This window comes from Herpailurus yagouaroundi, unplaced genomic scaffold, assembly GCF_014898765.1.
Source record: "Herpailurus yagouaroundi ecotype Mexico unplaced genomic scaffold, PumYag 207, whole genome shotgun sequence".
Classification (NCBI taxonomy): Eukaryota; Metazoa; Chordata; class Mammalia; order Carnivora; family Felidae; genus Herpailurus; species Herpailurus yagouaroundi.
In genome coordinates, this window is record NW_024412438.1 from 3,547,756 (window position 1) to 3,568,672 (window position 20,917).

The 20,917-nt window shown below is 63.3% G+C and overlaps 1 protein-coding gene across 4 annotated transcripts; it reads left to right on the top strand.

Annotated features, from left to right (window-relative positions):
* Positions 1-9: 9 nt before the first annotated feature.
* Positions 10-20,827, top strand: MEF2D (myocyte enhancer factor 2D). 4 transcript variants are annotated; one of them, XM_040452630.1, is made up of 12 exons: positions 10-1,046; positions 5,543-5,734; positions 6,305-6,508; positions 7,779-7,913; positions 8,642-8,852; positions 9,014-9,070; positions 10,546-10,736; positions 11,158-11,178; positions 12,243-12,372; positions 15,955-16,192; positions 16,579-16,885; positions 17,157-20,827. In XM_040452630.1, exons 2-12 carry the CDS (start codon positions 5,681-5,683, stop codon positions 17,166-17,168), a joined length of 1,560 nt encoding a protein of 519 aa, XP_040308564.1. In that variant the 5' UTR covers positions 10-1,046; positions 5,543-5,680; the 3' UTR covers positions 17,169-20,827. The 4 variants fall into 4 exon arrangements, with proteins under 4 accessions (XP_040308564.1, XP_040308566.1, XP_040308563.1 ...); XM_040452629.1 differs by lacking the exon at positions 7,779-7,913 and adding an exon at positions 7,591-7,728 and having other exon boundaries at positions 15-1,046; XM_040452632.1 differs by lacking the exon at positions 11,158-11,178 and having other exon boundaries at positions 12-1,046.
* The last annotated feature ends 90 nt before the right edge of the window (positions 20,828-20,917 follow it).

Sequence of the window (20,917 nt, forward strand, 5' to 3'; positions counted from 1 at the left end):
GAGCCGGCTGGGGGCGTGAGAACTGGGCACTGCCCCCCGCTGCTGGCAACTTCGGAGTTTGCGGAGGAAGGCTCCCTGTGTGTCCCCCAGGGGCCCCGAGCCCCTGCACCCTCTCGCTGTTTGGGGCCGTCACTGGGCTCACCTGCCCACCGTACCTTCCAGAGGGCACTTCCACATGTCCCTGCTTGGGGGGAAGAGGGCTGCAGGGCCAAGAGGGTGGCCAGGAGGGCTGTAAGCTCCAGGTCGGGGTGGGAACAGAGATGGTCCCCAGGGGGACCCACAGGGCTCCTGGGCCTCGTGTTCACCTCTGCCCGCCGTGGGGGCCTGCCCGCCCTCAGGAGCCCAGATGCCCCATCCCAGCGGGGTCTGGGCCCAGTCCAGGCCCCTAGGGCCTGCTTGCCTCGCCCTGCCCTTGCCCTGGGTGGGACCTGCCCTTCCCTGGCCCGTCTCTTGGCTGGACTGCAAGTATTCGGAGGGCAGGCCTGGCGGCCCATCCCCTTGTGCCCACGCACCCAGCCCCGCTCCGGGGCGCTGTTGAGCCTGCTTCTGTTGTCTGCCCGCTTCTCCGAGTCTGGGCTCCAGCCTCGCCCTCTGTCCTCTGGCCCTCTGCCCCACACTTGGCCTTCCTCTTGGCCTCTCTGCCTCTTTTTTCGCATCTGGGTGTCTGTCCCCTTCTCCCACCCCCCCACTCTGTGTCTGCCTCACCCACGCCTCCTCCCTCGTTAGTGAGCAGGCTGCTTGAGGCCGCCTGACTGTGGGGGTGACAGGTGGATTGGATTGTCACCCCCTCCCCCAGTGCCTGCTGCTTATTTCATGCCCTGCAGCCCAGCCACGGGGAAGGGGCGGGAGGAGGGATGACAGCTGTCTCCAGCGCCTCATGCCTTCCCTTCCAGTCCACAGCCTGAAGCCTGGAGCAGCCTGGGAGGAAGGGTTGGAGGGCCTGCCTAATGAGAGCTGCCTTCCTTGCCGTGCGAAGCCCAGTGCTCTGTGATGGGAGGCCACTCGCTCAGCCTCTCTGGGCCTCTGCTCCATTTTGACCTGCACCGGTACGGCAGCTCTGGAGGCAGGCAGATAGGGGCCAAGGGCAGGCAGATGTGGGCGGGAGGCTATGGGGGTCGCGAGGAGGCAGGAGAGGGGCTGGAGGCTGGCTGCTGGTAGGTACTTCTGGGCTCCCCAGGAAGGCCGGCCCTGCCACGGCTGCCCTGACCGCTCCCCCCAACTCTCCCCACTGGCCCCAGGCCACCCTCACACAGGAACTGAGATAGCATCATTCTGAAACCCGAGAATGGTTTGAACATTGCTCAGGTACCAAGAGGTGTTAAATTGGGGGAGGCAGGGGCCTGTTTTTTTCTCCCTTGGCCCTTCCAGACTGAGACCCCCTTTGGGGTGCGTTTTGCATATTGTTTGCACCTTGTTTGCATGCAGATACAACCCTGTGGCTTCCCATTGGGTCTGGGTCCCGGCTTGGGCCTGGACGAATGTCTGTCTGTGGGGTCCTTCTGGATTTCCTACCATCTCTGGTTCCCTTAGCCCCTCCTTCTCGTCTGGGGTGTTGTCAGATGAGCTCCTGCCCTGCGTCCCTCTCTGTTCTCCATTTGCTAAGGCTTCTCTGCGGCCACCCTTCCCCAAAGAAGGTGGGTCTGTGCCCGCCTCCCCAGGGCTCAGCCCAGCTGCCACCCTCCCCCTCTGCTCTTTCTGTCCTCGCTCCCCACCCCCAGGAGGCCCACCCTGCCCAGCTCGGTCCTGCCAGCACTGCCTCGAGTGGGAGAAGCAGAAGCAGCAGCGGCCGGAGCCTTCCAAGGGCTGCTTTTGGTGACCCAGATGCTGCCAGCCTGAGGAGTCCTGGCTGTGGCCTGAGGTCAGGCGGGCCCTGGGGCCACTGGAGCCGGAAGGCCATCCTGGCCAACCCCTTGTCTCCTTGGCGTCTTGCTAGGCCCCCTCAAGCTCTGGGCTCCAGGAGAAACAGCCAAAAGCCAGGTCTGGGAGGGCTTCGTAGAGGAGAAGGCCAGAGAGGAGAAGAGGCCCAGGCCGGGCCAGGGAGAAAAGGTACACATCTGGAGAACAGATGCCCAGGCCTCTGGCTCCCGGCAGTTGGTGAGGTAATCAGGCAGAGGGCTCATTAAGGCGGTCCAGGTGTTCATTAGGCTCTTCCTAATTGAGTAGGAGGGAAGCAGGACAGGATGGGCCTCCGCACCTCGGGAAGGGTCTGTATAGGGTCCTTTGTGCCCACCCAGGCCCCAGCGCCCTTCTTCCAAAGTGTGTGCCCAGTTCCTCTCCTCGCCCCAGGGCTTTCAGACTGCGGCAGCATAGAAGGGATAGACAGGATGGAAGGGGAAAGACATTATTACAGACAGCCTGCTCTGTAGGAGGGCTCCTGGTTAGATAGGAGGAAGGACTGCCGATTCAGGGGCATCTCGTGCTCTGGCAGGTGTTGTTGGCACAGAGGTAGGGGCGGCAGTGGGCACGGGGCCCTGGGGACATGGGCGGTTGGTTATAGAGGTGCTTGGGGTACCTTGGCAGAGACCGGGGATGGATGGAGCCTGGTCTGTTCATCCCTGACTCCCCTCTGCCGGAGGACGCTCAGGGGGTCTCTGGCTTCCCTGTCTTCTCAGCCCTGATCCCTCTCACATCCCAGCTCCCCCAGCATGAAGCGGGGGTGGGGGGGTGGTGTAGGAGATCAGCCAGGGAGCTGGTTGCCAGGCGACAGTTGCCTAAGCAACCCCATCCATGTGCTCAGGGCTGCTTCTTAGAAGACTTTAGAGTCTCACCCTCTGCACCAGCCGGAGGGCCGGGAGAGTTGAGGCCTGGAGAGGCCGGCGTGGTTGGAGGGTAGACGGTATCCAAATGTGCGAGTTCGGGGCGGTTGGGGGAAGAAAGGTTCCGCCCCCACGGAGGACAGAGGGAAAGGAGCCGGTCCCGCAATAGGACCGACCGAAGTCAGGCCACGAGGAGCACTTCTCACAGGGTCACAGCAGTGACAGAATCTGCCCTTTCAGCAGACATTTCCTGAGCTGCTCCTTCCAGGGGTGGAGTAGTGGAAAGGGCAGATGTGGGTCCTGCCCTCACGAAGCCCCAGCAACTTGGGAGCCAGGCATGAAACGGAAGCGCAGACTTGGACTAACGGACGGTCGTGACGAGCGCTAGAAGGGAAGGAACAGGGCGCCCCGAGGACCGCAGGAACAAGGTCAGGCTGCAGGGGGTCGTGAGAGCAAACACAGGGTTCTCTCTCCACTTGGAGGAGGAGGCAGAATTGGCCATAAGCTGATGGAGGCCGCGTCTCCGCGAGAACCTGCTTACGCACAAAAGGTGGTGAGAGGGAGATGGGAACAGGGGTGCTGGAGGGAAGGTGGGTGCTCTGAGCCACAGAAGTGCAGCAGTGACAGCATTAACCAGTCTAGATTGGGGTTTTCATGGCCAGGCCCCAGAATCTAGTTCAAAAAGCCGTCGTCTTCGCCCCCTTGTCCTCCGCGTCCCCTCCCCACCCTTCTGCCACGCCCAGATCACCGGCTCCGGAAGACACAGCCTTGGGGTCGCACGGGGAAGCAGCCTAGCTGTAACCCTTGGGCAGGGGCCTTTGAGGTGGGGCTTTGGCTGAGACGGGCATCAGAGGCAAAGAATGGGGTGTCTGTTGGGCCCCCTGGGCTGTGTGGGTGTTGTCCAAGGGGGGCAAGAAGGGGGGCAGTAGGAGGCCCAGGGCCCGTGGAGCACCTTGAGGGCAAGGAAGAGAGGAAGAGGTTCTGGGACCCATCTCTGGGGCGAGAGAGGGGTGCAGGACCCCTCTAGCTGTTTCCTGAAGGTCTCAGGACAGAGCAGAAACTCTCTTTGAGGCTGGGCTGGAGAAGGATGGGAAGAGGCATCCCTGGCTCCTCCCAAGCCCTCCGATCCCCTCCTTCCCTGCCCTCCGTGGCCGAGATGCCGGCAAGGGTGAACTTTGGTTTCTGCTCTGGCACCTTGGGGGCCACGGCTGAGAGGGGCTGGAAAGGCTCCAGGAAAACTCAGCAGCCACTGGAAATGGGGGTTGGGGAGGGGGTTCCTAAGTACAGGCATGCCTGTCACCTCTGCCCAGGCCGGGGGGAATTGAGAACCCACCTCCCTGGACTCTGCAGTGGGGTCTCTGCCTGGGGCTCTATGGGGGGGAACCTCTGGAGGGGAGGCCTGGATTCCTAAGACCTAATCAGAGTGGCCGCAGGACGCACGGGCCTCGTGCTCACTGCCCGCTTGCTCGGTGTCCTGGAAGGCTCCGCCCCCAGTTCTCCTGGAATCACAGAGCTGAAGGGGTCCAGGGGTCGTCAGCTGCCTCCACCCCACCCAGGGCCCTTCCAGGCCCCAAGGGCTCACCCAGCCTGTTAGGGCACCAGCCTCTCCCACACCCGAGAGCGCGTACCTTTTCTGGGTCAGGCTGGGTTTCCATCCCCGCGCCCCCTCCCGTCCTGGAAGGGCTCCGTGTCCCGTCCTCCGTCCTGGCTGTGGAACTGGGGCTCCTCACCCGTGGGCCATGACTGGTTTATGGGCGTGCGAGATGGGGCGCCCTCTTCCCGGTGCCTGCCCCGGCCTCCTCCATGCACACCCGCGGCTGTGAACCTGGGTTCTAGACGTGGCCCGCTCCTCCAGAGCAGGACTCGGCACACTGTGACCTCTGGGCCCTATCTGACCCGCGCCTGTTGTTATAAATCTGGTTTTGCTGGAGCTCAGCCACGCGTATTTGTTTATGTGTCGTCTGCCGCTGCTTTCCCGCCACGGTGGTGGTCAAGTAGTTACAACAGAGCCATGTGGCCTGTGAGGCCTAAAGTAGTTGTTAGCTGTCCCTTTACGGAAAAAGTTTGCAGACCTCTGCTCTAGATTGGGGGGCGGTGGTCACGTATTGACTCATTTTAAGCAGCAGAACCCTTTCTTCTAACGAAACTCGTAGGCCGAGGCCCACCGAGTAGTGCCGATGGGTGTGGAGCAACCCCTGGCAGAGGGGAGACAGCCCTCCCAGCCGCCCCAGCCCCGTCGGGCACTCCAGGCTCCGGGGTTCCGTGAGGCTGGTGCGAGGACCAGCGCTCTAGCCCAGCTCTGCTGTGTTCCGGACCGGGGGGCCCAGAGCCCTGCCGTCTTGGCAGGTGCACCGTGGTAGCCGCTCACGGCCTCAGCAGGTGCCCTCTGCCCACCGGGCTCCAGGACTGCAAGTGCCGTTCTAGGCCAGAGGGGCAGCCGGCGAACCCCGATGTCTCTATTCTGGGCAGGGTCCGGGGAGAGGAAGGGGTGCAGGGCGTCCTCCAAGACCCAGAGCCCTGGACACCGGCTCTGTGTGATCTCGAACCGGAGCATGGCAGGGCTGGTATGGACAGAGCCTGGACCGGAGCCTGGGCCCTGGGTGCGAGTTCCAGCTGGTGCCTGGCTGCGGCATGCCGTCGTCCCCTCAGGACATCACCATTTCCTCATTCTGAGGATGGGGCTGGGCGCTGCCCAGCCTCCCCCGGGGGTGCTGTGAGCCTGGCCTGCGTGCCTGTGTGCTGGCACTCGCCGGGCTGACAGCCGTCTCCTGGCCCTCCTCTCCCAGGAGGCTGTGCAGAAGGTGTCCTGCAGACCATGAACTGAGCCCTGGTCCCAGGCCGTTCATGAGCACAGTGTAAGGCGTGCCGAGACCCGCCACCCAGCGATCCCCTCCCCTCCCTAGCACTGAGGATCCCCGGAGAAGATGGGGAGGAAAAAGATTCAGATCCAGCGAATCACTGATGAGCGGAACCGACAGGTGAGGAGGTCTTGGAGCCACGTAGAGTGGGGTGAGGAGGGCAGGGAGCTGGCCTCTGCCTCCACTCCTTCCCGCCAGTCCAAGAGGGCTTCCTGGAGGAGGGGGCCTCTGGAGGCTATCATGGAAGGGGAAGGACTGAGTTGGGAGGAGAGGAGCCCCCACCTCCCGCAGCTCTTGGAACCCTGTGTCTCAGAACTCTGAGGCTCCTCTGTTGCTGCAAGCACGTGGACCTGTGCCCCCCACTGCCCACCCAGGAGCCATACCCAAGCCTCAGGCCATCCCTGGGCACACCCCCTTTTCCCCAAGAGGAATTGTTCCCCTCCTCCTACTCCAGGGGAGGAGCTGGGAAGCCCTTCTGTTCTCCTTCCCTGACCTCCTTATAGCCCCCAGCACAGAGGTGTGGCGTTCTGTGCGTCCACACCCTCTCCCTTCAGCCAGTCGGCTCTAGGCTCTCCTTCTCGGCCCTGTGTTGGCAGAGAGGCGCTGGCCTGTTTCTTCCCCGGGGCCAGGGGCTCCTGGGCGGGCTTTGACTGAGCCAGACCTGGCCACCCCCCTCCCCGCCACCTGCAGGTGACGTTCACCAAGCGCAAGTTCGGGCTGATGAAGAAGGCGTACGAGCTGAGCGTGCTCTGTGACTGCGAGATCGCGCTCATCATCTTCAACCACTCCAACAAGCTGTTCCAGTATGCCAGCACCGACATGGACAAGGTGCTGCTCAAGTACACGGAGTACAACGAGCCGCACGAGAGCCGCACCAACGCCGACATCATCGAGGTGGGCCCGCGCGCGCGCCTGCCCCGCCCCTGGCGGCCCCTCGCCCGTGGGACCCACGTCCTCTCTCGCGCTCGCTCGAGCCCAGGCCGGGGGAGGCGGGCGGGACCGGGATGTCCACGTCGGGTGGGGGCCGCCCGCCCGGCCTCTCCGAGTTCACGCTCAACTCGTTGGGCTCTGCTCTGGCTTCCCGGGCTCGCTCGCTCGCTCGCTCTCTCCTCCGTCTTTGGGCTGCTCCTGCTTCCCAGTCTTCTGCCTTTGTCTCCCTCCTTGTTTCTGTCTCCCCTGCTCCGCCGCGGCCCCTCTGTGGGTCCCTGTGGCGCAATTTTCCGTTTCACAAAGAGCCAGTGTTGCGAGCCGTCCAAGGACACGGGCTTTGGGATCCAGCTGTGGCCCTGACCGGCCACACGGCCTTGGGTGGGTCAGCCTCCCAGGGCCTCGGATCCTGCCACGCTCAGGTGCCCTCCCAGGGCACAGAGCTGCCAGTGAAGAGGTGCCTGGAAGCCACGGGCTTGCCTTCCCCGAGAGGGACTTTAATTCCGAGATGGGGAGGAAATTGCCTTAGTTTTCTGTTCGAGAAAACAGGTTTGGTCTAGGATGGAACATTTACACTCGCTATTGACTTTAAAGACAAACCACATCTGTGAAGATGTTCTGACAGGAAGGCGGCAGCCCTGGGGTCTACTCCAGGCCTACCGGGCGTGCCCCGACCTCGTGTGGGCACGTGCGAGGAGCCCCCGGCCTCTGGGCAAGGACGGCACTCGGGCGTCGCATCGTAGGGGCTCAAGAGACGCTGCTTTCCTCTTGGCCTTTCTCCCCCTCCTTCCTCTCCCTCCGTCTCCCTCTCTGCTTCCCTCCCAGAGCCCAGGGGCCACGCGGGGCACCACCAGCCCTGGCTGCCGTCCCCCCGTGGCGCTTCCTTAGGGCCCCTCCCCACCTGCCACCCTGGAGGGAGGGGTCTGTGCCAAGTGCATGCCGCATTCTGGGGTAGAGCACGCCCCCCCCAGCACGCGTTCACACCCCCCACCCCGGGGTGGGGTTGGCCGCCCCCCCTCCCCCCAGCTGACACAGTGGTGCGCTTGCAGACCCTGAGGAAGAAGGGCTTCAACGGCTGTGACAGCCCGGAGCCCGACGGGGAGGACTCGCTGGAGCAGAGCCCCCTGCTGGAGGACAAGTACCGACGCGCCAGCGAGGAGCTGGACGGGCTCTTCCGGCGCTACGGGGTGAGCCCCACTCACTGTCTCCCTGTCGGCCCCTCCGGCCCCCCCCCCAGGCGCTGCACAAGAAACACAGGGAATGTGAGAGCCCTGAGGTGGACGAGGTGTTTGCCCTGACCCCCCAGACGGAGGAGAAGTATAAAAAGATAGACGAGGAGTTTGATAAAATGATGCAGAGTTATAGACTGGCCGTGAGTAGTCGCGTGGAGGAACGCCTGTCCGTGCTGCATGGTGTGGCTTCGCGCCGGCCCTCGGCTGCCCCCGACGGACGCCCGCCCTGCGCCGTGGGGGGCGTCGGTCGCCCCCGAGCAGCCGCTGACCTTGCTTGTGAAAACCCCGTGACCCTTGCCGAGACGCGTGTCGTGTCGGACGCAGCACAAGCGGGAGAGGCCTGGAGCGTCCCTCTGCCCGGCGAGGCGTGTGTAGATGACGTGAGGGCTTCAGCCAACAGGAAGTAGGGACCGTGCTCCTTGTCCACGGCGCCGGAGGGCAGGGACCCTGTCGGGCCTGCGCCGACACCCCCTCCAAGTAGGGAGGGCGGCGAGCGGGGTGCCGGGAGACGACAAGGGACGTGGTGGCCTGTCCGGTGGTAGCGGGCCCTTCCCAGCTGTGCGGGTGCGTTCGGGGCTGTACTCAGGGCCTCTAACCTGCTCCCTGTGTGTCCCGCCTGGCTGAGGACTAACCACCTCCTCTGGGGGCCTCGGGGCGTCCCTGGGCCTGTCTGTGGTGAGCGCAGCTCCACCCCACGGCACCCCGCCCGCGTACTTCCTCCGAGAGGGCCCAGGGCAGAGAGGTCGAGCTGCTGGCCCTCGGACACACAGCCCAGAGACAAGAGGAAGCCTTGCCTGCCCCCTCAGGCAGAGTGGGTCCGGGGCGAGGGGTCACCTGGCCTGACCCTGCCTCTCCGTTTTGTGTCTAGTCAGCCGTGCCGGCCCCCAACTTTGCTATGCCCGTCACGGTGCCCGTGTCCAACCAGAGCTCACTGCAGTTCAGCAATCCCAGCGGCTCTTTGGTCACCCCCTCCCTGGTGACGTCCTCCCTCACGGACCCCCGGCTCCTGTCCCCCCAGCAGCCAGCGCTGCAGAGGAACAGCGTGTCTCCGGGCCTGCCCCAGCGGCCGGCCAGTGCAGGTGAGGTGGGGCCTCGGGATTCCGTCTTCGGCACTGGGTATTTCCCTGCACCCAGTGCAGCATTCTGCCGTTTGTGTGGCTCCTCCCGCTGCGGGGTCCCTCGGGACATACCGTGGAAGGGGGCGTCCTGCCGACTCATCACGGTTCTGCTTGTCCCCCAGGGGCCATGCTGGGGGGAGACCTCACCAGTGCTAACGGAGCCTGCCCCAGCCCTGTCGGTGAGTGCAGCTGCCTGCCTGCTCGCGGCCTCGCGGGCCCAGGGACCAAGAGGGACCCCCGTTAGATGAGAGGAAGATGCCGGGGCCTGAGTTGGATGGGTCTCTTTTGTCCGTAGCAGTGACTGGTGTGGACGATCATCAGAGACGTAGGCCCAGGGCGTTCTGGGCAAAGTGGGGGAATGAACCAACATTTCTAGTTGGATGAGAAGATCCAAGTCCTTTCAGTTGAGTGGGGGCACCTGGGTGGGATCTGGAGCGTATGGTGTTGCCGACGGACTCCCATCCAGACCCCCGGCCGCCGACAGCCTCTCCCGCCCTGTGCTGTTGTCCGACTGGTGATTGTGACTTCGAATGTCACCATTGACGTCACCCTGACATTCTTGCCATTCCCAGAGTGATCCGGGAATTGGGATGAAGGCAGCCCCACACTTCCAGGGGAACAGTGTGCTCTCAGGGGACAGAGCAAGGTGACATGTCTGACTGTGGTCATCGCCACTTCTCTGGGCCTTAGAATCCCCCAGCTGAGCCCCAGGCACCACATAAACACCTTGGTGGCAGTGATTGTGTGTTGGGGTCAGAGGCGGGGATGGCGACTTCCTTTTCCTCTCGAGGAGAGGGCCAGAGAAGCACCTACAGACTCCCGGGCACTCCTGGTGGTCCTTGCAGGCGCCCAGGCCCAGCGTGTGGGGTGCGGGTGCGAGCCCTGGCTTGGCCTCCGCCCGGCCGTGCTGCCCCGGGCCAGTCCTCACACCTCTGGCAACCAGGCCTCGAGTCTGGTCTTTCGTGAATAGGGCTGAGGGGCCACGTCCGGTCTGCCTCGCAAGGCGGGCGTGAGGATTAAATGAGATGGTGTGCACGTGAAAGTCCCGTGCGGTGTCGAGCGTGGGGCAGACGGAAGAGGTAGTTATTATGCCTGTTGTTGCCACCGTAATTGTGGTGGTGGCTGTGTCGTCCGTTCCCCATTACCAGTGACGCCACCGCCGCCAGCGATGGCTCGTGTGCCCCAGAGCCACGGGCGTGTTGTCATGTACTCACCCAAGTCGCGGCACCCGTCTCCTGGCCAGAGGCGCCGTCTTGCGTCGATTGGCCTCGGGGGCCGGGATCCTCACTGAGGGCAGCTCCGGGCTACCCACCCCTTCTCCAGCTGGGGCCACCGTGAGCCAGTCGGGGCAGGTGGGGGGATTGGCAGGACTTCCTGTCTGAGACCAAGCGGAGGAAAGGTGGGAAGGGCTCGCCGCAGGGTGTGGCCACTCCTTCCTACCAGCCTTAGGGCTCCCGACCGCGAGCTCCATCGCACATCACTTAGAGGCAGAGAGGAATGAGCCCGGCGATGCCGGAGTCAGGGCGGTTTTAGGGGAAAACTGAGAGCTCAGCACCCACCGGCAGCCTGAGCGTGGAGTCCTGGTGCGGGGGGAGTTAGCGGGGCTGAGGGCTGGGTCCGCGTCTCTCCTTTTACCCTCATCTCTTTCTCTCAGGGAATGGCTACGTCAGTGCCCGGGCTTCCCCCGGCCTCCTCCCTGTGGCCAATGGCAACAGTCTAAACAAGGGCATCCCTGCCAAGTCTCCACCCCCGCCCGCCCACAGCGCCCAGCTTGGAGCCCCCAGCCGCAAGCCCGACCTGAGGGTCATCACTTCCCAGGGAGGAAAGGGCTTGATGCATCACCTGGTGAGTGGGTGTCTGCACCGAGGGGTAGGGGCTGGGGAAGGGGGAAGAGCCTGAGGCTAGCCAGCAGGTGGGACCTCCGGAGAGAGACTGTAGAGGCGGGACTTCTCCTGAGCTTTCTCTCCGAGGGCCCTGCAAGAGGTTGGAATGTGGAAGTGCCACCCACAAGGGCAGTAAGAAGGGACAGGAGGTGGGAGAGAAGGGAGGGAGGGATTTGACATCCCTGTGGAAGCATGAGGACTGGATTGTGAAGGTTTCGTACCTGGTGGTCGTTGGGATATAGCATTTTCTGGAGTCCGAGGCTGGAGAGCCGTCCCGCTCCTGTGTGAAGAGGTAGATGGGGTGGCCGTGGGGACAGGGGTCTGGGGGTGGGGTGCAGAGGTCAGAGACTGAACCAGCCCCTTGGTTTTATTTCCGCTGCCAGACTGAGGACCATTTAGATCTGGTAAGTTGAGGCTGTGAGGTGTGTGCTGTGGCTTTGAACTCCGGGTCCACCCGTGGCTCGTGCCCCAGCATGGAGTGTGCGTGTGCCCCCTGCCTCCCGCCTGCGTGTGTCGTGTGTGTTGTTTGTTTACTCGGTTGTTTGCCAGGAGCTGTGCTCAGTGCCAAGCGGGGTATAGAGGTGAATGGGGCAGGGGTCAGGGTTAGACATGCATGTGTTTGTACCTGTGTGGACGGGGACGTCTTTATGTGATGCGTTCACACAGACACCCCTTAACCCTGTGTGTCTGTGTGTGTGTGTGTGTGTGTGTGTGTGTGTGTGTGCACGCGCGCGCACGCGCGCAAGGGGCTGGGCCGGCCCCTGGCCTTGGAGGGCCCGTCTGGATGTGCCCCAGGACGCCTGCATTGGCGGGGCTGGACCATACTTGCCCTCTGACTCAGTCCCACTGAGCACTCTTGGAACCCAGGACAGGGACCTCCTTGGGAGGGGTGCCAGCCAGACCGTGGCAGCACTTTCCCAGAGGCAGCTGCGGCCCAGGGCCAGGCCAGGGGTGTCCTTGGTAACTCCCTGCCTCCTCTCGGCCTCCTCGAGCTCAGTCCCAGCTCAGTCCCGCTCGCAGCCCGCCTCACCTGCGCTCCCAGGCGCTCGCAGCCGCGCACGCGCGCTCACGCTTCCATCCCGGCCCCAAGCCAGGAGCGGGGCGGGGGCTCCTCCCTCCCCAGCTCCCTGACGGGAGGCCAGAGAGGCTGGAAAAGGCAGGCGGGCTTTGGCGGCCAACACGGCGGCAGTTTCGGCCCCAGCGTGGAGCTGGAATAAACAAGTGACTCAGCGGCAGATGGAGCTGACAGCCCCACACGCGTGTGTGCTCACACGCAGGCACACGCCACGCCTGGCAGATCCGGGCGCGCCTTCCTCCCTGCACGCGTGCATGCGCCCCTCGCTGGGCGCCGGCGTCCCCGTGACGGCGTCGGCGTGCGTGTCCACGCCGAGGCGTCCCCGCCAGGCGGGCCCGCCCCCCCCCCCACCCCCCACCCCGCCACCCGTTGACACCCGCTTCTCTCCCGCAGAACAACGCCCAGCGCCTTGGGGCCTCCCAGTCGACCCACTCGCTCACCACCCCGGTGGTTTCCGTGGCAACACCGAGTTTACTCAGCCAGGGCCTCCCTTTCTCCTCCATGCCCACTGCCTACAACACAGGTGAGTGGCTGCGTGCCCTTGGCCCTGGGGCACTGTTCCCCGGAGGGGGGAGGGGGGGGGGGGGGGGGGGGGGGGGGCTCCAGCCCCAGCGGGAAGCCCCCACCTGGCTGCGGGTGCCAGACTCAGCAAATAGAAAGAGAGAGGATGCCCCCTGAAATTTGAATTTCAGATAAAACCGCGAGTAATCTTGTAGTATAAATACGCGTCAAAGACTTTTTTCTGCTAAAGCATGTCCCAAAGACGTACTCGTGTTAAAAAAACGACTCATTGCTTTGTCTGAAATTCAAGTTTGCTAACTGGGGATCCCTCGTTTTAATACAGGACCTAATGGAAGAGGAGTTCCTGTCCTTGAGGAACCTCCTTGTCTGAGGAGGGGCCAGGCCAGCGGCAGGGGTGGCGGGGAGGGGGGCTGAGCACATGACTCAGGCTGCCCTTGGGGGGGCAGGGCAGGCTTCCTGGAGAAGGGACAGGTGGAGGAGGCCAGAGAGAGGGAGGCCTGTCAGGAGGGTTTGCCCAGCCTCTCGGGAAGGCCAGCTGGGGGCTTCGGGCAGGGGGAGGAGGGAGGAGACGGCCTCTCACCCAGGAGGTGGCTCTGCTGTGGGGGGTGATGGGGAGGGGAGAGGAGGGCCCTGACAAAGGGAAGGTCAGAGAGGGGTGTGAAGGTGGAGAGCCTCTCGGGGGGCGCAGGAGAGGCCTCTGGGTAGAAGAAATCAGGACACCCAGTGCCCAGGCTGTGCTGGGTCCCCGGGGCTGTCCTGGCCTGTGTCACCCACTGTCCCCTCCCAGCAACAGCCTGTGACACTTTCAGCCATCCTGGCCTGCACTCTGTTGTTGCATCAGGAGGGACTTCTCAGTGGGGACGTGCCTTGTCACCTCCTTTCAGAGCAGTTGTTTCCCGGGAAGAGACCTCTGCAGCCCCCACCCCCCACTGCCGGTTCCCTCGCTCGGGAACAGCTTGCGTTAGGGCTGTTTTGTGATCAGATCAAACTGGACCAAAAGACCCCGACGCTTCTCCAGCCACCCCACACCCTGGTTCCGGAATCACACCATGACGCCTGTACAAATACAGAATCGAGGTGTCTGGCTGGCTCCGTTGGCACAACGTACAACTCTCCATCTCAGGGTTGTGAGTTCGAGCCCCACGTTGGGTGTAGAGATTGCTCAAAGATTAAAAAAAAACAAAACCAAATACAAGAGCCTATCTCTTCCCCCTGGGCAAAAATCTAGAACCCAGCAGCGTCCATAGGGATGCCCCTTGGGGCAGGTAAGAGACCTGGGGGAAGCACCTCATGTTGAGGGGCCAGCCCCTGACGTGTGTCTGTGTCCAGATCTTCTCACCCAGGTGTCTGATGAGTCCCCTGTCCCTGTGTGTGTTCCCGTACGTGGACCCACTGCCCGGTTCCGCTGTCCCGGGGCAGCCTCAGGCGGCCATCCTCCTGGGCCCCAGTCTCCTCATCTGGAAGAGTCGTGGGCCCGCAGGGGGTCTCTCAGGCTCCCTGGGGGCTGGCGGGGCGTTTGGCGGAGGGCAGTGCAGGCCACTCTCCAGGAGCTGTTGTCTGGGGGGCTCCCGAAACACGTGGTGGCGCCTTCCTGCCGCCTTCTGGGGCCCTTGCAGGAGGGGAGCTTAGCGGGTGTCCGTGAACCAGGGACAGGCGCCCACCCAGCAGGGCCAGACTTTAGACTCCGTTTGTCAGTCTGGTGGGAGGGCAGATTGTGACCCTGAGCCTGGCCTTGCGGCCCCGCCGGGAAATGTGGGCTTCCTCACGTTGTCCCAGAGACCAGGGGCCCCGGTTCTCTTGCTGCAGGGATAGGTGAGCAGGCCTCGGTTTAAACAGCACGTGTTTTCAGGTGACCCTAGGTATCTAAACAAAACCCCGGCAAACACACCGCTGTTTAGTTATTCCCCGTTCACGGTCCTTGGCCCCCGTTCAAGTTCCGGCTGAGGTTGATTTGGCTCCGGTAATGTCCTGGGTAAGGGACCGGCCTGGCCCCTCGTTGACCCTGGCTGCGGAGCTCTGGCTCTGTTTGCTCCGGGAGCAGATCGAGTGGGCCTGTGGGCCGTGTTCCTCCTGCCCAGGGTGGCGGGCGAGGACGCAGTGCGCCTTTCTAGGCTGGGCTTCCTGTTTGTAAGATGAGTGTGGCAAGGAGTTGGTCCTAGGGGCTCCTCCTGCCCTGGCTCTGGTTTTTAAGCAGGTGTCTCGAGGCTGCTGGCTGATCTTAGAAGATCATAGGCAAGTGTGGAGCGGACATCCCTAGGGGGGATTTACGGGTAATCGGAAGCCCTGGGGTCTTGCCTCAGCTCAGCCATTGGCTTTCTCTGCGAGAAGCCCACGCTTCTCATAGAGGCTCCCCACACGAGAGGCTGCAGTTGCCTCGTTTGTGGATCTGGAATATTTCCTGAGTGCCAGATTCTGTTGTGTGCGCCCCACGTGTGAGAGCTCGGTCCTCACAACCGCTGTGTGGTGCGTTTGGCTCTCGTGTGTCCGGTCCATAAACAGGGAGCAAGGCGCTTGTCCCCGCTCACGGACCTCCGTGGAGGCCACCGGGACGTCTGACCACGTGGCTCTTGCCCTTCCCCTTGCTCTGTGCCCGGCAGCGTCTTCCCTGCAGCCCCGGAGCTGGGGCCACAGCACGCGACTCCTCGAGGAAGAGCATGGTGGTGTGGCGGCGACAGCACGCGGGGTGTGCCTGTGCCCACCGCCACTGCCGTTGTCACCTTGGGCTCCCAGGGGGACGCTACTAAACCACCCCAAACAGGCTGCGGCGTGAAATGCACCAGCGCGTGTAAATCGTGAACCCCCTCGCGTTGGTTGAGTCTCTGATGGAGATTCCACAGCTTCTTCAGAAGACAGAAGTTTAGAAAGTGAGAAGCCGGGGGAGGCTCGGCCAGCTATGCTGAGGGCACGCTCCCCTCCCCGCCCCCCTGTTCCGCGGGGGGCCCATCAGGGCAGGCGAGTGGAGCCTCACCGCCTTCCTCTCCCTGACTGGTGTGGGCGGTCTCGAGGCCGCGGGTGGAAGGACGGCGACGGTGGTCTGCCCCAGAACGCCATTCCCCGGGTGTCCCCGCGACGCCCCTCTGTCTGGGAAAGGCCCCGGAAGTCCTGGCAGTGGAAGAGGTGACACTTAGACGTATATTGGGCCTTCCTGACTTCTTCCTCTTCTTTTCCAGTCGACACTCTGAAAGCGATACTTACGGGTGGTTAAAAAGAAACGACTTCAAGGCCGTTTTTTTTTTTTTTTTTTTCAACGTTTATTTATTTTTGGGACAGAGAGAAACAGAGCATGAATGGGGGAGGGGCAGAGAGAGACGGAGACACAGAATCGGAAACAGGCTCCAGGCTCTGAGCCATCAGCCCAGAGCCCGACGCGGGGCTCGAACTCACGGACCGCGAGATCGTGACCTGGCTGAAGTCGGACCCTTAACCGACTGCGCCACCCAGGCGCCCCAAGGCCGTTTTAAAAACCCAGCCCCTGGTGCTGGTTACGATTCGCTTCAGCTGTGGGTGCCGGTGCCCGGCGCAGTGACGGACGCCGCACGGGGGTGTGCCCGCTGACCTGTCCCCTTCTCCCCCGCCCCTGCAGATTACCAGCTGACCAGCGCAGAGCTCTCCTCCCTCCCAGCCTTCAGCTCGCCAGGGGGGCTGTCGCTCAGCAGCGTCACTGCCTGGCCGCAGCCGCAGCAGCCCCAGCCGCCCCAGCCGCAGCCGCCCCAGCCGCCGCAGCAGCCGCAGCCGCCCCAGCCGCCCCAGCAGCCCCAGCAGCCCCAGCAGCCACCCCAGGCGCAGCCCCACCTGGTCCCCGTGTCTCTCAGCAGCCTGATGTGAGTCCCGGGGCTCCGTGGGAGGGGTGGGGACAGAGCCGAGGGCGGGAAGACGGGGTCCTCTGGGGGAGCTGGGGCCCCTTCGAAGGGCCCTGTCACCGGCGGACAGCATAGGACACTGAACGCCGAGTGGCCCCGGAGACCCAGCCGGAGCCCCTCCCCTGCCAGCCCAGAGTACCAAGGGGCCGTGGCTGACACCGGCCAGAAAGAACTAATGTGGCTTCTTCCTTCTTTCCCTCCCGCGGCCCCTCTTCTCTTGTCTCCTCTCTGTCTGCTCATCCCTCCACACCCCCACCTCCTCCTTCTCCCTCCCTGGGCCCCCCCCCCCCCCCCGGGGGGTGGGGTCGGCCCGGGGTTGGGCCCCCCCCCCCCCCCCCGGTGCCCAGCCCGGGCAGCCCCCTGCCCCACGTGGGGGCCGCCCTCACGGTCACCACCCACCCGCACATCAGCATCAAGTCAGAGCCGGTGTCCCCCAGCCGTGAGCGCAGCCCCGCGCCGCCCCCTCCAGCTGTGTTCCCGGCCACCCGCCCTGAGCCTGGCGACGGCCTCAGCAGCCCTGCCGGTGGCTCCTACGAGACCGGGGACCGGGACGACGGCCGGGGGGACTTCGGGCCCACGCTGGGCCTGCTGCGCCCGGCCCCCGAGCCCGAGGCCGACGGCTCCGCCGTAAAGAGGATGCGGCTCGACACCTGGGTACTGTAGCGTCACCCTCCTGCCCGCCAGTGTCCGCTGCACCCCGGGGCCCCCTCCCCGCCCCCCCCCCGCCCCTGCGTCGCCCTCGTGGGGCAGCACCGCCACCTCCGCCACCCCCACGGGCCCGTCCGTCTGTCCCTCCAGCACCAGGCCCGCACCCGTGTCCGCCGGCTGCCTCCAGTGCCCTGGCCCTGCAGGGAGAGGGGAGTGGGGGGCGCAGACCCCCACAGCCTGGGCCCTCACACCCCTTCTCCATCTCCTCTCTTCGCAGACATTAAAGTGACGATTCCCACCCCCCTCCTCTCAGCCTCCCTGATGAAGAGTTGACAATCTCACCGCCCACCCCTCCCCGCCCCGGGCTCCTCCCGCTCGACCCCACTTCCTTTTGTGCCCCGTGTCCTGTTGACGGTTACATTTGTGTATAATTATTATATTATTATTATTATTATTATATTTTTTTTAATTTGGATTCTCGCTTTGGAGAGGGGATGCTCCCGTCCCCTCTTTCTGCACCCCCACCATCTTACTGGCGAGGGGTGCTGTTTTTGCGGGAAGGGGGGGGACACTTTGCACGTTGTTCACATATGCTGCAGGAGGGGGTGGGGAGCCCGATAGGCCTTTGGGACAGGACAGGTGCCGAGCCCTCCCGCCCCGTCCCCCAGAGAGAGGGAGATAACCAAAAAAACTACCAAACAGCAAACCCCCTTACAATAGACTGAACCCCAAAGTCGGCTGGACGGATGGGTTTGTGTTTCGGCGGGGAGGTGAGGCAGAGGTTCTGGAGGGGGTCTCTGCTTCTGGGCTGTTCCTGCGGCCACAGGCACGTGGGGCGGAGTATCCAAGCCCAGCCCCCTCATGCCCCCCCCCCCCCCTCCACAGGACGCACTCACTGATTCTCGAGCGAGCTGCACCCCCAGGTGTGGGAGCGCCGGCCGAGCTTGTGGGCTGGGAAGGCCGCCTGGGAATCTGAGGCTGGGGGCAGAGAGCTGGGGTGAGGGGCGAATCGGGGCCCCCTTCCTTCCCTAGCGGTTTCTCTAAGACACACAGTGCAATAGCCCCATCCCTCAGCTGACACCAGCCCCAGGAAGCGGCCCCAGAGCGCAGGGAGGGGAGGGAAGCTGCAGTGAGGCTGCTCAGCAGGGCCGGAACCCTCGCGTCCGGCGGCAGGTGTGCGTGGGGCTCGCTCTTCCTTGCACGGACACGTCCCCACGCCCCCGTAGGAGGGACGCCGGGGCGGCGAGAGGGCGGGAGAAGGGAGATGCGGGAGGAGGTCCGGAGAAGGCCCGCCTCCCTCCTTCCCGCCTGGGCCCTCCCTCCCCGGCCCCCCTCCGGGCCCCCTGCCACGCCCCCACCCCCCGCTCCGGGCGTCCTCCTGGTCTGCTACCTCCTGTCCCCCCACCCCCAGGCCGCATCCCGCCTTCCCTCTCGGCTACTGTAATTGTAAATAGCGACCTTTGGAAAACGTTAGCAGTGTAACAGTCCAGGAAACTGGTTTTTTCTGTTGTTGTTGTATTGATATGAAATGAGATTCTATTTTTGTCAAAGTATATTGTAATAATAATGACTCAAACGGCCCGTACTGTACACATGGGATTCTTCTCTGTTGTTCTCGCCTCCCTGCCCCCCAGCCCACCCCTCCCTGCTGCCGCCCCAGTGGGGGCAGCCTCAGCACGGGGTCCTGCGACCTCAGGCTGGATCGCAGATCAAAGCGGAGGGGGCAGGCCCCCAGCCTGCCATCCACCTCCCCCCCCCCCCATCTAAGGGGCCTGGCCTGAGGTAGGGTGTGCAGGCGGACCGGGGTGGGGGGCGCCCCCATCCCTCACGGAAGCCTCCCTCCTCTACCCTGGGGGTGCAGCGCTCCCTGGGGGTTTCATCCCAGCCCAGCGGGAAAGTAGACTAGACAAGGCCCAGTCCGTGGCAGGAAACTGTGCCTGCCTCTGTGACCCAGCCGCTGGCAGTATTCTGACACCTGACGCAGGGAAGGAACCAGATCAAGGGGTGTGTGTGACCACACGAGCACCTGAGCGTGTTCACGAGGGCATCTGGTATTTGTGTGTGCATGGGCGTACCTTTGTGTGTCTCTGAGCCTGTCTGGGCATATACAAGGATACTTGTGTCGATTGAGCTCTGAGGGCATCTCTGTGGGTGCATGTGCCTGGGAGGGGAGGGGAGAGGGGGGAGACAGGTGGCTGTGTGCCACACGTGCCCCTCCACCCCGATCCCCATTCCCGGCCCTGTTCTACCCTGAGTTCTGACAGGCTTGCACTGCAGTTGGGGGGGGGGGGGGGAATCCGACAGTCGCCCCATTTGCTTGTCCTTGCGGCCCTACCTCTCCTGGGCTCCACGCACAGGCAGCCCCCCTGGCCCCCGGCCCTTTGCATACACACAGCTCTCTTTCCGGCTGTACACTCTTCCCCCACCCCGGCCCTGCCTTCAGGGTGACACTTATGTTCCCGTTCCTTCTGGAAGCATTTCCTCGCCCGGGCAGTGATTTCTTCCTTACTCAGAGTTTAACCCCCACCTGCTGGCTGGGCACACAGCGCGTCCGGTCTTCCTGCAGGTTCCTAGAGGGACTTTCAAGAGTCGACGAGACTTGATCAGGGCCTGGAAAGACAGTTCAGGGTGTAGCCTTGTGCATGCATTCCCAGAGCCCTGCCCCGTGTCTGCCATAGGTCGTGCTCAATAGATGCCGAATGGGTGAATGATCGGCGCTCAGCAAACCTCGGGTGCCTGGCCGTCCCTCCTCAGGCTGTTCCTGCCGCCAGTCTGCCCACCTTTGGAAGCCGGGCTTGGCCACCACCAGACACGGGGCGGGGACGGGAGCCCCTGAGGCTCGCGGTGCAATATTCACCAGTTTTGCCGTCTGCCTTGTGATGGCAAACCTGGCTTCCGATTCCCCCGTGTGGATGTGTGTCTGTCTTTCTTCTCTCCCCCTGGGGGCGGGGGCTGGTCCGTGAATGACTATGTGACATTTCTGTGATGCGGTACCCCGGGCTTTCTCTTGGGGGTAGGGGCTCCTGGCTGGCCAGATGAATGGGTCCCTGGGAACCCGGACCTCAAGTGAGGACTTCATTTCTTCCTCTCACAAGCCAAATTTGTCTCCACCTACTCCTTCCTCCTAAGAACTGGGCATTTGCCAATGTAATCACTGGAGTCCCCCACTGCCCCTCCCTCCCCAGCTTTCCCAAGCTCGCGGGGACAGTGGGCAAGAGGAGCCTCCCATGCCATTGGAGCACACCATTTTCCCTCCCGCCCAGCAATGCGCTCGGCACGGCGAGACCGACCCCTGACCCTGACCCAGCCCTCCCCACCTTGGACAGGAAGGAAGTAAAGCACCTTCTCTTGATGATTATTTATTTGTTTGGAGAGACAGAACTGATGTAAAAGTGTATCTAGAAATATCTATATCTATATATTTTTAACTGACTTCTTTGGAATCTCCCAGGGAGGGGTGGGGGTGAGTTTAGGCTTTCACGGAAGAGAGAGGCCCGCAGCCTGGGAACTCCAGTTCTCTCCTCCGCTGCCTCTCTCCACCCCCTGAGCGGTGGTGGAAGGCGTGGGGTTTGTGTGGGGGCAGGGGGCTGGAATGTTCTGTGGAGAATCTGGATTCTCTTTGTCTTCCCCATTCAGGTCCCAGAGGGAAGGGGGGAGAGGGAGGGGAGGCATGGAGGCGCCCCCCCCCCCCGCCCCCGGAACCCGACAATCACCCACACTCCTGGGGCCGCTCCTGGGTCCCGGGCAGGGCGCGTCCAAGTGTGTGACTGTTGATTTGTTTTCAATATTTCTTTTCGTGCTGTATGGTGATGCTTTCTTAGTATTCTACACAATAAGAAGACAAAGTCCTCGGGATTCTTCTGAGTTTTGTTTGAAAACTCTTTCACTATATTTGTTGTAAAGAGGTTTACTATTAAAAGAAAAAGAATACACGTTTCTGATACTCGGGCTTGGGTTCTGGTTTCTTTGGTGCGGCCGGCAGAGGAGAGGGTGACTGTGGGGGGTGTCCCCTCAGCAGGAGGGGGTGCTCTCCGGTGA